We start from the raw sequence: 16,951 nt of genomic DNA on the forward strand, positions 1-16,951 counted from the left end.
CACACACACACACACACACACACACACACACACACACACACACACACACACACACACACACACACACACACACAAATGTTTATGTTAGATTTGATTAATCACAATTAATCGATTTGACAGCACTAATAATTATGAATTATGTAATATTATTTATTATTATTATTATGCTTATTAAATTTAATGAAGAAGAAAAAGAAGATGATGAAGAAATGTATAGAGTAAAAAGAAAAGAAGAAATAGTTTACCTAAATTGATTTAACTAATATATTTGACTCCATTAATAACAAAAAGTTGTCTTTTACTAAAAGATGTAAAGGGATAAATTACTAGCTTTGATAAACATATAAATTGTGCACAGGATGATAAACAGGTCCATAAATTTAAAAAAACAAATCAAATAAGTAACTCATGATAATTTATATGAATATAAATGAAATATTATTTATTATTATAACTCTTACTATATTATCATAATTTAATTGATTTGAATAAATAAATATTTCTATGAATTCATAATAACAGCCCAATCATTTAGGTCAAGAATTATGATAGAATATTATAAATTATTATGAATTGTTCTTGTTTTATTATTTATAAAAACATTATAAAAATATGGCTATTGTATTAAAATAAAACATTTTTTATTAATAATAACTTGGTACAGAGACTTGGTACAGAGACTTGGTACAGAGACTTGATTTCAATATGATAATTGAATTATAATTATCGTATAATTTGTAAATTATATAATATTTAGTATGATAATTGTTGGTTTGATAGCTCATATTACTCTCCTCATTTGTAAGTCACTTTGGATAAAAGCGTCTGCTAAATGATTGGATATTTTTAACAAACTATTCCAACATGTTTTTCCCATTTATTTCAATAATATTTCAGTGAGTCATCACACATAATGTAGCCTAGATACATCTAAAATGCTTGCGTTTCTTTGATAAAAGGATAGTTCACCCAAAAATGAAAAAGCTGTCATCATTTACTCTCCCTAACGTTGTTCTAAACCTGTATGATTTTGGAGTGAATGTTGAGTCTGAATGATGGTAACCAGAGAGTTGACGGCACCCATTGACCTCCATGTTATTTTTTCCCTACTATGGAAGTCAATGGCTGCCGTCAACTGTTTGATTAACAACATACTTCAGAATATCTATTGTGTTCAACGGAAGAAAGAAACTCATTCAGGTTTGGAACAACTTGAGGGTGAGTAAAATCATTTTTGGGTGAACTATCCATTTAAAGCCGATTGAATGGATGGGGGACTAGCCGGAGGGCAGGCTGTGGGCGGGAGGGTGTAGCTGCGGAGTGCGCATGCGCTCATGACGCGCAGACTGGTCGTTCGGGAGGGCTCTACTACACCGAGAAGGAGAGTGAGTGAGTACGTCAGTACATCAGAGAACAGCCCGAAGGGACGCTCGAGAAGGAAGAAGTGGTCAGTCACTTAAAATATCAAGACAAAACCTTGCGGAACGAGAGCTTGTTGTTTTTCCCTCAGTCAGTGCATGTATGGGTGACACCGGAGCATGTCACTATGACAACGTTCGGACTTAGATACATAGTAGCCTTCATCATCTCAGTAGGCGCTCAATAGATATATATAATCGCATGAGTCGTAAAGGACTGTAATTTGTCAATCCTAGAAGAAGATCGCAGAAGACATGGAACAGAGACTTGGTACAATGATCAGCTAGCGTTTTATGTACCCAATCTACAAGATTAGAGGAGAAACCGAAGACAGCAGCACACCTGGAGCGGCTCGAGCAGAATGGATTTCAGCACCATCCGGAACCTCATCACTAGATACGTGAGTAGACACGCGATCACTCTCGACAACTTGTTGGTTTGGTTTGCTCCATTTCGAAGGGGCTGCTGATTCACATTTTTTTGTACTTTAAATCCGCAAATGAGACGTCGTATCTTAATTTGTCCGTTTACAAGGCGTGTGTGCATCACTTTTGAGCCTGTCTGTGAATAAATATGTGTAAAGCTAGCAATGGACGCAACCGGTATTTACAGTTACTAATCTCAGGCGTTTGTAATGAAGTTTTCACTGCGGTTCAATTCCGATCCCGATTGACGGTGACCTGTCTGAATTCCCAAGCGAAGTCACTAATGTTATATTTTAATGCCTCGTGAAGACACCCGCTGAGGTCATGAGTGACAAATCACAGCTTGTGTTATGAAATATCAAAAATGGAAATTTGCCTCAATGAATTAAAACAGGCGCGGATGGTGTTGGTCATTGAAAAATAATGGGAGTCGTTTAGTGTATTAATGTCAATATAAGACGTTAGTGTAACATGAGTTTTTTCTTTTTTTACAATTAACGTAGGAAGCACCCCATGAAACCCCAAATCTTATGATTTGGTTGTAAGAACATGTTTGATTAAACTAATATCTAACAGACAATATATAAATAAATAAATAAACTAGTTTTAACACATCAAATGTCTAAATGTCCTCAATTAAAATGGCCATTTTGGCCAAACTATAGTGTTTTAGTCAAGCTCAACCATACATTCTTGCTAGTTACTGTAAGAACAGTAAACCTCAAATACCTATTTTTCTTTAATTCAATGGAAATAAAAGTTTATCAATAACTAAACCAAATTTTTCTCCAAACTGTCTATACTGCGTAATTTGGACTGAATTTCCTAATTGTGTTTATTTAATTCTGGTTTATTTAATTTTTGATAAATATAGCATTTTGTTTGACCTGTTTTATTATTTATTTATAAAGGTAAAAATCATTAAAAATAATTCATATAAATAATAATAAGATAAAATAATCTAAAACCTTTTTTTGTACCCCGTTAATAGGAAGTGCTATAAAGGCTGAATTTCATCTTATTTTGTGCATCAGTAAAAAATGAGAAAAAAGTAACATTGTTGCTCTACATTGTTTTATTATATAATCAAACCGTTTTCATGCACGGGTCACGGGTTCAATCGATAGCTTACTGCATGCCATTCCTACACAGATTAGACCTGCTTTTTAAGCCACTTAGCACTCAGTATAGGCAAGAGTACACGCTAAACCAACTGTCCAAGCTGTTCGGGGTTAGAGAAAGAGATTTGCTCAGTAACTGAATCAAATATGTGCAGGTTATATGTGTCAGCATGCAAGGTTAAGGACATTTTTACTATAGACAACATTCACTTTGAGTAGTGGCAACTTGTAAGTTTCCTAATTTAAGGACCCTTAGGCAAGATGCTATTTTTTATTTAGTAGTGCATACAGTATAAGCCAGATTGTGTGGGTTAAAATCTATTGTACTATATGTAAATACAATAACTTGAGGATATTATGCAAAATCTATGTGTGCTGAGAGCTTAATGTTCGGACAGTTTCTGATCTTGAATGATGTATTAATTATGTTAGATGCAATGGAACAACATTTAAGTTGTTTATATTCTTACTAAAGGCCCGTTCATATCAAGGAAAATAAATATATAGTTCTAAAAATCGTTCTCAATGTTAAAAAATAGCAGAATTCACACCACAGCTATAACCAAAACGCCACAGAGAAACAATATTGCTGGAATCACTTTCGGAACGATTTTATCTAGCTAATGTATGATAAAAACAATGACAGCCAATCAGAATCCAACCTGCTGTATCGAGCTCGAGCATGAGTATAGACAAGCACGAGCTTAGAAATAACAGAACGATATCGTCCGCTGGTGTGGATGCTAATATATAGTTATAATTATATTTATATATCGTTCTTGGTGTGAACGGGCTTTAAGAATATTGGTTGGTGGCTGAAATTGTGAAAAAGCCTGTAAAATTGCATGAGTATTTAGTTCCCCCATCACTGAAGGACATATTAATCTGTTATTCTGTACTCTGTCACTGTAATCAAGCTGACATGCGAACAGATGAGCAAAATCTCTTGCACTGTCTAGACAGTATGTGAAAAAACCTGATGAAAAGATGAAGAGTGTGCGATAAACATGACGTGAGACATAATGGTCATGTCACAAACACCTCTCGCCTGTGTTTATTGTTTGTGTTTTGTTTGCTCATGTTTTTACGGTAAACCATATAACACATAGGGCTCAACAATAAGGCCAGACTGAGAGAGTTTTGGGACGGAATGATCGCTTCAGTGTTATTTTAGTATCAATGGGATATTATAGTTTTTATGTTTTTAATTACTTTTATATATATATATATATACAGTGTATATATATATATATATATATATATATATATATATATATATAAAACAGTTTGAGAAAAATGCTTTGTTTGAAATGCAAATCAATAAAATGCAAGTCTTTCTTTCTAAGCTTATCCTGAGGAAAAGTTCAAATATTTATGAAAGGTAAATACAAGTCAATTTTGCTAGAAAACAAGCAGTTCATTTATCCCAGCCTAACCAATCATTTAGATGGAGCTGTGTCATGAGATCGGACGGAGTGTGTTAGTCACATGAGTTTTCCTGTGAAAAGCACAGTCCACCCCACTGCTTTGATCTAATGCTTGGTAATGCAGGTTGGCAGAGTGAGTGGAGAAAGGCAAATGAGAGTATACCGGGCAGAAGAGAGATGGAGCGAGAAAAGGATGATGGAGAATGAGATGGGTCAGAGAAGATGAGAAATAAGTCCCTGTGTGGATTTGACTGGCTCAGACAACAAAGGAAGTGACAGTGGAATGATTTGCTTTCACCTGTAGTAGCGCTCACTTCAGAGTCTGTCTGCTGAATGGGCATTTTCAATGTAGGAAGATAAATATGAAATGGAAACCTGTTTTGATATGTAAAGCTCATCATTTTTCGTTCAGCTAGAATCAGCAGAATAGTAGGTTAGATAAATGGTAATTGTTGTCTCATTTAAAGTCCAGTCAAATGTTTCTGGATTAGATTAGAATGTGTGTAGTGTTTATTTTTTTCAGCTTTTCGACATTTCTAATACTTTTCAGTATTCAAATAAAAGTAGTCAGTTGTAGATTGATTCTCCCTAGCACAAAGTAAAACTCTGGTGCTTTCAAAACATCCTAACCTGGGAACATTTTCAACCAATGGTGTAAGTTGGGATGGGGAGATCATTTTGATCGACCAGTGGCAGATGGAGATAGTTTTTTGAAAAACGTTTTAAAATCAATTTATTGAATTGAGTAATGTCTTTCTACTTACTGAATATTATGCTGTATGCAAGTGAAATGGTACTCATTATTCCACGGTAGACATTTCAAATCTTAGTATGCTACGTTACCAAGGCATTTTGTGTAAAAATCCCTTAACTTGTGGTAGTTATTAATAAAGAAATGTTAAAAATCATGGTTCTCTTGTATACTGCTTTTTTTGACAAATATAGTATTCTACATAGATGTAGCCTAGTACCGCAAAATTGCATACTATATTCCGAACGTAGCGAATTAACTGTTTCTTAGCTGATTTTAGTTTAACAATCACTTTGATTTAATAATACAGAATAATTGTCTTAAACAATGTATACAACTATTTACATGACAGAACTGGTTTCCAGCATGGTATTACTGCACAAAAAGGCAATTTCGAGCCATCACCGGCTTCTGAATAATTCCCATCGCTAGACAGGAAGTTGCACGACTGCCCATATCCTGTCTCAGGAGGCTTTGAGGTAATTTGAGCTCTTTGTACAGAGGTAATCTCATCGTCTGCGGGCCAGCAGGAAAGACTTATTGGAAATCATGAGCAGGAATATGTTTCTGCTGGTCAGACAACATGCAAAAGTCATCGCAAGCAAGTTGTGTTTCTCTTTACAACTTAGTTTGAACATGATGATTTTACTGTATTTCAAAAAATCCATTTAGTATGAGAGTAGAACTTGCATGAAGTATTATTTGGAATACATTTAAAATATGCAGCCGACGCTTGGCTGATGTCCTCGGCAAAAAACGTCCCAACAAATTTGAACGCACCAGATGTGGGTATTTACTGTATGTGAGTTTCTTATGATGGATAAGGTTGGTTTAATAAAGCTAACAGCGGTAGATCTGAGTGATGCTGTTGTCAAAGTTAACACAAATTAAATTCTGTCATCAGTTACTTCCCTCTCATATCATACTGAATTGACATTTTTGGCACTGCTGAAGAAGATGTGCATGTTCACACGCACACACGTACACATGCCGTCACACGCGGTTGTTCGTCATTCATCCCGCCGACAACAGATGCTGACCCGTGAACCGTATCCTGAATGATAAATGAATTGTTGGTAATCAATATGGGTGGTGAAATGATAATCATTATCGTCACGCTTGACGTGCCCATCATAGTTCAACTGAAGTTCACGGTCTGCGCCGTTATTTACAGAATGGGGGCTCTGTGAGAAAACCGCTATAAGATTTTTGCAATAAAATGGCTGAATGTGTTCGCTCAAACTCTTATTTAGACTCTTCCCATTTGACCGGACAGCTATATTCCATTCTGAGCAACTGATAACTGACAGCAAACTGTCAGCCGAACCCTGGTCCCTCAGGGTCTGTCAAACAGCAGCACCATGTGATTCTTTGCTAAGTAGAATGATCTAATGACTGTTGCTGTGGTCAAACATGATGTAATAATGCTGAGGTTTGTTCCCCTGTGTACGTGTCGCTGGATTTGAGCTCAGTAAAGAAAAGCGCATTCAAAAACTGGATGGGGGGGGGGGGTAATCATTTGATGTAGCTTTAGGGTGGAAACATGGCTGTGTGTGAAAGTGACAGAGAAAAATGCTTGAAGAAAGCTTAATAAAGGCCAGAAAGACATGGTTATGTTTTGACAGAATTGTCAACTTCCATTAAAATATAAAAGTATCAGACTATCGCAGGAAATAGCGTGATCCAACAAAATTGATGCATTTAGCACAACATAACAGTTTCTCTCTCTCTCTATCTCTCTCTCTCTCTCTCTCTCTCTCTCTGTCTCTCTCTCTCAAGAAAATATGAAATAGTCATTTGACAAATCATATGACTGTGACTCTGACAGTCTGTGGTATTTGTATTGGGTTTTCTGTACTTTCAGAAAACAAGTAAATCTGAAGTCTTAGAACTAAGGTGTTGGTTAATGATCTATAGAAAAACCAAACCCTTTAGTCTTAAACTTTACAGTGTAGAGACAATTACATTTGAAAGGGAAGCTCAAGATAGAAACCAGCAAAAGACCTTGAGTTTGGAGTTCTTGGGTGTAACCCTGTATAGACTCACTTCAACTGTCCTAAGGAAAAATAAAAACATGCTGCAACAAGCAGAGAGTGTTGTTCATTCATTACCATTTTTCTTTTTTTCCAGGGGGGTTTAAGATTTTCTTAAGTGTTATTAGATTTATGTTAAAATTATGATTTAGAATTTTCAAACACATAGAAGTTATTTAAGGCTATGTCCACACTAGTGTGATTTCATTTTAACACAACGTTTCTCATCCATACTGGCGTTTCTACTGCGTTTCAGAAAAGATCTCCGTCCGAAAACACGTCACATGACCATTTATGCACAGTGGGCACGCGCATAGTAATGTAAACTGTTGCCGATTGCTCTAATAGCTGGCCTCTTGCACATGTAGGCAGAGTCTAAAAGGCTGGTCGTGTTCTGGTAGTGTAATGGTCATATGATGGGGCGTGACAAATCAGAGAAGGATACGCAATGATCCAGAAAACTAGGGCTGGGTATTGACACAAATTTCACAATTCGATTCGATTTCGATTCACAAGCTTGCAATTCGATTCGATTTCGATTACGATTCGATTCAATATTGATTATTTTGGATATCAGGTACAATACATGGCAAATTTTCTCAAGGAAAACAAATCTCTTAACCAATGCTGTAAACTATGGGAGTCAGTTGTATCATTAAAATTGTTTCATTAGCCTACTATAGCCTAATATTAAAGGTAAAGATTTACTGATTTGTATACAAACAATTACACTTTTATTTATTTTTCTAATAATAAAGTTATATGAAATATAAATATTTAAATGGTGGCTGTCATAAAAACTTGCCAGATTTATTCAAACATGCTTTAAATATTGAAAAACATAAAATGATTATAAAATAACATAAAATGCATATGTAATATGGTGCATATATTTAGCAAAATGCTCCTCTCTGGAGTTAATTTTTCTAGCTGACTAACGAGTTCATGGTCACTGGATATGGTTTTTCTGAGGTAAATGTGACGTTACATGACATTGTTTACAAGCTGTTTCACTGACGTCTTTCCTCGGTTGAAACAATGATTGAGCGATTCCATGTGACAACAAGGATTTCGATAAGTTATACTCTATCTTTTAACACACTTTCAGATGCTCATTCATTTTTATTTCACGCTGTAACTGGTAATATTAAGGCGGAAGAGAAGATTATGTGTGCTCGGCGCTGCTGCTTCTCTTGAGCTGCGCCAGAGCGATCTCACGCCACAGCGCCAAAAGGTATTTATGTTTTTGAATTTCGTAAGAAAATGGACGTAATTTGAAATCTGAGACTTTGTTTCATATCAATAGTAACAAAGCACAAAGATTATTGCATTTATTGGATGGGATGCGCGCTACAATGTTCCATTCATTCATCAACTGAAAACAGGATGACTAATCGATTCTTGGGATTTAAGAATCGATATCGGTTCGTAAAAATGATAATCGATTAAAATCGAGAAATCGATATTTTTTACCCAGCCTTACAGAAAACCCAATCAGGGAGTGAATGTGGGAAGCCACACCTTAGTTTTCAAAAGTCTTCGTTTTGGTCCAGTTACACTGACACACAACCCAGGAGTATTCAAACTAAAACTGGGTCTGCAGCATTTCCAAAAGTCTCAGTTTTCGAGGATCAAAAAACTCAGAAGTAGTGTGGACAACTGGCGTAACCGTAGCAAGTTATGCATAGTAAGTTCAGCTGAGATACTGAGGGAAAGTGGAGACATTCCTGTGCGAGACATAAAAATGCTTGAATGCTAGTAAAACGCACTAGTAAAAACTTTGCCTTAATTTTCACTCAGATTCATAAATCAACGATGTGTATTAGCCTACCACTTAATCAGGATAAGGAAGGCCTAAATCATACTTCAGACTGCTCAAAGCCTCTGCAAATGCCCAGATGATAACTCAGTTGTTGTAGACCTTCTGCTCCCATATAAAGTACTGTAGCTCTTGAGGGCTTACTGCACTCTTAATGCAACAGTCAGAGGAAAAAGCCACTGGAATAATGGCCTATTGATGGCTGTGAAATTGAATTGTGCTTGTTAAAAGAACACATGACCCTCCACTCAATAACAATAGAGAAGTCTGAATGCCATTGAATGGGCAGGTGTTTATTTGAAATAGGATTTTGGGCATTACATTTAGCTTTAAGATGTGGAGGGATTCATTCGAAATGGAACATGACCTTCAGTGGAACTAAAAGTTAAATTTTTGACTGATTTTATTTCTCTTAATCTTTGGGAATGTTATCATGTATACTACATTTATGTATATAAATGTAAATTAAAAAATGAATCTGTCATCATGACATAAAAGATCTGCCTGCCCTTCTCAAGAGATCCCTCCAGAAGATGTGTAGTAATAAAATGATTTTTGTTTTGAGTAATTCAACAGACATTCTGTGCTGAGTCAGACTGTCTTTTATATGAAAGTGTTGTTGAGTTTATGCAGTGTTCCCACAGATCGATAGAAGCATTTACAAGGGCTCAGCTGCTTGGATCCAGGTGTCCCTGCTTGCTGGGAATGGATATTCACGCTGCATTTGTTTCTTTGCTGACCTGAGATCAGTTTAACACTCTGTCTGATGAAAATTGTAGGCCCTGTTTACACCTGGTATTAAGATGCGTTTTGGTTGATCGGATCACAAGTACCTTATCTAGGAAACAGGTCAGTGGATGAGGAAATCAACATTGGACTGCATTATATCCTGCAACAAATCAGGGACTTATGCGAGGATCCTGTTTGTGGACTCTCGGCCTACTCCTCCAGACTAAGTTAACCCAGCTCTCTGTTCCTAGCTCTATTTGTCAGTGTATCACCAGTTTTCTGATAGATGGGCAACAGCTAGTGAGAATGGGGAAATTCGCATCCAACATCTGCACAATCCCTTCTGTCCTGATTTCTTCGAGGGCAAGGTCTATAAGCTCAGCGAACGCTGTGTACGTGTTTTGTCTTTAACCCAGCCAACAAATTTTAAATCCCGCCTGGCTAGTGCACTTCCCATACTGTTTACGCATTACTAGGTCAGTAGGTGGAGAGTAGGTGGTATTTTGTGGCCATTCAAATGCATTTGACCAAATGTGCATCGAAACACTACGAAAGAAAATCCAGTAGGCGCATTAGGCGTTTTCCACTACCTCTGGAAGTTGTTGAAAATGGATAAGCTCAAAACATTTTAGATACCGTTTGCACCTGTAATGGTGTCGTTGTCCACTTGTGATCCGTTCGACCAAAAGCATCTTAATACCAGATGTAAACAGGGCCTTAGGTAGAGAATGGACAAGCTAGTCCCAGATCATTGTGAAAAGGAATGTTTTCACAAGTTCTAAACCTTCTATAGGAGATAGATTAAGTACTGTTCTTTTTTGTCCATGCTAAAAGACTAAGGGACATCCTCTTGAGTATGCATTTAGTGAGGTTGAACTGACTTTTCATTTCTTGCAATCTTGAAAGTCCCATTTTTAAATAAAAAGCCTGGAATCATTTTCTTTTTTTTTTTATGAAATGAGTAGTTAGATTGAAAGAGCTATATTTAGCATACTGTAATGGTCATTTGGCTTTTCGCATTTGTCCAGATGGAAGTTTCACAAATGTGAAACATAAGAGTGTTTTAATATAGCCCTTAATTTATCAAACACAATAATCTAACCTTCACTTGTCCTCATTCGCTTTTTCTTTCCATCCCATCCCTCCATCAAACACCGAATGCTCTAAAGGAGATTAACCTGACAGGAGAGTTCAGCAGATCAAGCTGCCAAAAGTTCTGGTCATGTGACCTCACCCCTGTCTGATCCCATAAGGCCCCCGGTGGTAAAAACCCAGCCAGGAAGGCAAAGAGAGATTCATTGGAAAATATGTTTTGATATATTTATATCAAATATCTGCATTTTTAGCATCTGTCGCGATGGAACAATGAGACACTTTTTCTAGACCAAATGGTTACATTAATATTGTGATCAATACTCAAGAAAATATACTCTGCCATTCAAAAGTTTGGGGTCAGAACAATTTTTTAAAAATAAATTAATGCTTTTATTCATCAAGGATGCATTAAATTGATAAAAAATGAGAGTAAATACATTTTATAATGTTACAAAATATTTTGATTTCAAATAAATGCTGTTCTTTCTATTCATCAAAGAAGCTTGACATTTTTTTTATCACCGTTTTCACAAAAATATTAAGCAGAAACTGCTTTCAACACTCATAATAATAAGAAATGTTATTTGAACAGCAAATCAGCATATTAGAATATATTTTTGTCTGTCCAACAGTAAACCTATTTGAATAGAATAGGGGTCGAAATAGACAACAGACTTATAAGACTGCCAATCAAGAAAGCTGCTATCATCTCACTGGCCTTCAGGCATTGTGCGTGTATGTGTGTGCGTCAGTCCGACACAAGCAGTCCTTGTCTGAGCGACTCACCAATGGAGCATGTGACGATGTGTGTTGGGGATTTACACATCTAAACAAGGGATGGAAACTGACAGCACAAAATGGACGGCCATTAACAGTGTGACCCAGTGACTTCCAGTTCCCCATAGACCTGTGCTATATCTTCTTATAATGAGAGAAAGGAAACAAAACGTCACATTTTGTAACACAATATTCCTAAGAGACTCTCCACACGTTCTGATGATGAACTGCTTTGTGCAGGTGCAAGAAAAATAGGAAAGTATTGTAGATAACAGTAACACCACTGCCAACGTTAGACTGTACTTATTCATGCAGATATAGCCACAGCACTATCACAAATCAACACACACACACACACACACACACACACACACACACACACACACACACACACACACACACACACACACACACACACACACACACTGGATTTGTATAAAGCTATAATAATAAAATGCTGTGTTTTCAGGTCAGAGTTACATTTAAAGCCATCCATCCACCCACCCACACCATCCACCGAGGCGTTCACCCACCCATTCATCCATCCATCCACCCATCCATCCATCCATCCATCCACCCACCCACCCACCCATCCAGCCAACTCCATCCACCCACCCATCCATCCACCCATTGCCCCCACCCATCCATCCATCCACCCATCCATCCACCCACCCATCCATCCATCGATCCATCCATCCATCCACCCACCCATTCGCCCACCCATATACCCATCCATCTATCCACCCACCCATCCATCCACCCACCCATCCATCCATCCATCCATCCATCCATCCATCCATCCATCCATCCATCCACCCACCCACCCATCCAGCCAACTCCATCCACCCACCCATCCATCCACCCATTGCACCACCCACCCATCCATCCACCCATCCATCCACCCACCCATCCATCCATCGATCCATCCATCCATCCATCCACCCACCCATTCGCCCACCCATATACCCATCCATCTATCCACCCACCCATCCATCCATCCACCCACCCATCCATCCATCCATCCATCCATCCATCCATCCATCCACCCACCCACCCATCCAGCCAACTCCATCCACCCACCCATCCATCCACCCATTGCCCCACCCACCCACCCATCCATCCACCCATCCATCCACCCATCCATCCATCGATCCATCCATCCATCCACCCACCCATTCGCCCACCCATATACCCATCCATCTATCCACCCACCCATCCATCCATCCACCCACCCATCCACCCATCCATCCATCCATCCACCCATCCATCCATCCATCCATCCACCCATCCATCGAAATCGATCGAAATTAATTCACAATCTCAAAAATCGAAATTAAAAATGGAATCGTCGATGCTGCCACGCCCCCATGTCGCGCCCGTGATGGAAAGTTCGGATCGTTTTACTGACTCTATTGTTCAATCTCGTTCATCAAAATTAACTAATCTTTTTTCTAGTCATTTCAGGGGCTTTAAATGTTATACTTTTAACAGGCAAATTCCCCGAACACATCCACCTCCGCAATCTTGATCATATTCTGAATTAAGAAATCATTATAATGCAGTCAAAAATAATTTACAGGGAACATTAATAATTACTTGACCTTCCGAGTCTTTTGTTCATTTGTCGCGTGACAGAGGCAATGAACGGATCGTTCATGAACGACTCATCACGGCGCGGAAAAAAAACACGTGTTGAAAGGCTGTGAGTCCTCTAACTTAGATTCTATACCCGAGCCCGAACTTGGTATTTCCCGTCACTATCCTCGGACCGGGCTCTTGATCTATAAACGTGTACTCCCAATGCAATAGAGTGCGGCGCGGGACTAGATTTGATGGCCGAGTGCGAGCGCGGGCGGTAATGCACTCACTCTGTGTGTGCGGGAGAATAAAACAATTCGCGGGACTCCCGCAAACTAGAAATATCTATGAATAAAACATATAAAAACTAATACATTTTTATTTATCTGTTGCAGAAAAGCAACAAGAACAACTAAAACAAAATAGAAACGATTTACAGGCCAGAGTTTCTATTTAAAACATGTTTGCAGCGTTGAGCGATTTAGCCAATCACAGACATATGTGTTGATTTCTTGAAGCAATGGCCAATCAGAAGCATTTAAGATTGACTCTCCTCACCGCTATCAGCTCCTCAGAGCTGAATTCTGTAAGCTGGCAAATCCTCTAATTATAACAAACAAAGTGTAGGCTATATATTATGAAAGATTCATTGTGCAGTCAGCTTCATTGAAAATAACAGAGATGTGTGAGATTGAGACAGCTTTTTAGGAGCAACAGCAATCTGTGCTTCAAAATCGAGAATCGAATCGAACCGTGACCTTAGAATCGAAAATGTAATCGAATCGAGGATTTGGAGAATCGTGACACCCCTAATAATTAGCCTTCTTGTTGCTCAAACAGTAGAGCAATGTCAAGGACATGAGTTTGCACATCCCACTAAATTTGTTGTTTTAGAAGCACCGTTAAATGTAAAGATGGCAATTACAGCCTGATTCCAAATTTCTGTGCCCATCAGGGGGGATTATGAAGACTAACATGTTTGTCTGCCTTCCTGCTGGTTTGCTTAATTATGTATGAGATCAAAGTCACGGATGAAGTCATGTTATTAACATACCCAGGACTCGTGATGATTACAAGATTAGTACTCCATGTGAGGAGGCTACTTAATGAGCACAGGCTAATTAGCTGGGCGCCACACTGCCTATTAGAGATCTCTACAGCCAAGAAAAGTTGATTTAGTGATCGCAGAGCCTGACTTGTTGCAATTTGCATAGTGCATCAGATTATGGTTGTATAAAGTTTGTTTTTGAAGAATGAGAACAGAATAAGAAAGGTGACCTGGTTAATATAAAAATAGAATATGAAATTTACTTGTTTGGTCAGGAGAAGAATAATTTACTATTGGAGGCATCCACTGTTGCCAGATCTTCCATTATTTTATTTCTTGTAAAGGCATATGGCCAATACAATTGGCCGTCATTACACTTGTAGGAGCACTACTCGGACGGAAATTATAAAGCTGGCTGGATAAGAAGGTGTGAAGAAAGAAAAAGCTGACATCTTTTTCAAACATTTACTTTGAACTCTCCTCATTTGATTACATGCTGTGACCATGGCCCATTTCTGCCCAGGAGCTCACAGGAGCACAGGAAGCAGAAGCATTGATTTATTAAGAGTTGGCAAATGAAACCAAACCTCACGAGAGCACCTGGCTTTTTCGGCAGCTCGATTTGCCAGCATGGCACATTAATGAATAGGGGGATAATAGTCGCCAAGAGAATGTGTTCTTTTAGACTCTGGAATTACTCATAATTAACTAGTAGTATTGCGTGTGATTATGGCATTTGTCATCTTCCTCTGTGGGATATTTGAAAATTAACTGTTTCCCCCATTCAGTTCCTTAAGAACACAAACCATTCTTTTGAGTGGCCATTTCTTGTTTTGACAATGATAAGTTGTAATGGATGAGAATGTTATTACCAGAAATTGCCTGTAGTCAGTTTAAATAGGTAGGTGGACATGTACTGGGTCAGGATCATCACATTTAATATCCTGAACCAATCTGACCCACTTTAAGACTTGGAAGACACTAAAAGCCTAAAGCAACATCTTAGGGTTTTTACATTAGTTACTTTAACTAGTTTTCTGATTGTCGACACTCATATTTTGTTAATTTTTAGCTTGTTTGAATAAAGATTCTTTATTCGATATTAGTTCTTCTAAAAACCCTTTTTTGCACCTTTATTTTGAAAATATTAGTTTGAACGGGTATCCTGTACATTTAAGGCTCTGCAGAATCTTGTTCTATTGACCTATTTTATCTTCTCTAGGGGAATATGAGGGCCCAAAGATAGATAGAGTGGTTAACACTCTTGGAAACTTGCTTGCGTATCTTCTTGTGGATAATCAAGCATTCTTATGTTTCGCACAGGAATGTCTCCACTTTGCCTCTGTATCTCAGCTGAACTTACTTTACTGTGCGAGCTGAAGACAAGCAAAGAGGTTGGTTGAAGCAACAGTCGGATCAAGCGTTGTGTAAAATTACAATCACACAGGGAAATGCTGTTAATGGGCACAACATAGAGCCAGAGACCTCATAAGACCCCACAATCCTTTGAGTCTCTGGATGATAAAGCGTGTGAATGAAGGCGTTTCTTTGAACCAAGGAACAGGTTGAGAGAGTTCATAGTGGTTTTATTGTGAAGTGGATGATTAAGCCACTTTAGTAATGTTAGTCTGGGAGTAGAAATTACACCTTCCTTGTGTTACACATTAAAAGGGTGTATCTGTATTCTGTAGAGGACTCAATAGTTTAATGACAATAATGGGATGATATAACAGTATAAACTCCACATAATAACGGTAAAGATTCTGCGATTCCCCTATTGTATTTGTGCAGCTGTCATTGAGAAGAACAACTTTACATAGTTCATATGTGAGTGACAAAGATGTCTAGTGATTTAATGTCTAGTGATTACCAAAATGTTTGTAATAATCATATCAGTTGGTCTGCAAGTACTTTCTCTAATTTTGAGCTGCCTTCAGTTGATTCCATTACTAAGCTGATCATTAAGTCTAGGTCATCTACTTGCTCACTGGATCCTTTACCTACCGTTTTAGTTAAGTCTTGTATTCATTCAATCTCTCCGATTATTACAGCTATAGTATGTTCATCATTATCTACTGCTACTGTTCCTTCGTCATTAAAAATGGCTTCTATTACTCCAATTCTCAAATCCTAATGATCTAAATAATTATAGGCCCATTTCTAATCTTCCTTTTATATCTAAAATACTTGAAAGAATAGTAGCAACTCAACTTGAGTCATACTTGCAAGATAATGACATTTTTGAGCATTTTCAGTCGGGATTTAGATCGAACCATAGCACTGAAACTGCTCTTGTTAAAGTTACAAATGATCTTCTCTTGGCTGCTGATTCTGGTTTCTTGTCTATTTTGATTCTTTTGGATATTAGTGCTGCCTTTGACACTATTAGTCATTCAGTATAACTGGAACGATTGGCTTGTATTGGAGTAGCTAGTAATGTCCTTCTTTGGTTTTCCTCATATTTATGCGACAGGAAACAGTTCGTACAGATTAAGACTGCTCATTCAGAGCCTGTCTCAGTCAATCACGGTGTTCTGCAGGGGTCAGTGTTGGGTCCCCTTTTATTTATTCTTTATATTCTACCCCTTGGTCATATTTTTCATTCTTATGGTATTCATTTTCATTTTTATGCTGACGACACACAAGTATATATATCCACAAAACCTAATGCTTCTCATCCCCCATCTAACCTTACTAAATGTTTGCAGGATGTTAATATATGGATGACT

The 16,951-nt window shown here is 37.8% G+C and overlaps 1 protein-coding gene across 3 annotated transcripts in view; it reads left to right on the plus strand.

The window, feature by feature from the left end:
• Positions 1-1,344: 1,344 nt before the first annotated feature.
• atp11a (ATPase phospholipid transporting 11A) overlaps positions 1,345-16,951 on the plus strand; it is a 78,628-nt gene continuing 63,021 nt past the window's right edge. For 2 of the 3 annotated variants that reach the window (XM_077246311.1, XM_077246313.1), the window contains exon 1: positions 1,357-1,819. In XM_077246311.1, coding sequence (XP_077102426.1) covers positions 1,781-1,819 — 39 coding nt within the window. In that variant the 5' untranslated portion in view covers positions 1,357-1,780. Of the gene's footprint in view, positions 1,820-16,951 lie in introns of all 3 variants that reach the window. The other variant, XM_077246312.1, reaches the window with a different exon arrangement.

Source organism: Siphateles boraxobius, unplaced genomic scaffold (genome assembly GCF_051911475.1).
Source record: "Siphateles boraxobius isolate OS27281-9 unplaced genomic scaffold, OSU_SipBor_1 29, whole genome shotgun sequence".
In the NCBI taxonomy this organism is placed as follows: Eukaryota; Metazoa; Chordata; class Actinopteri; order Cypriniformes; family Leuciscidae; genus Siphateles; species Siphateles boraxobius.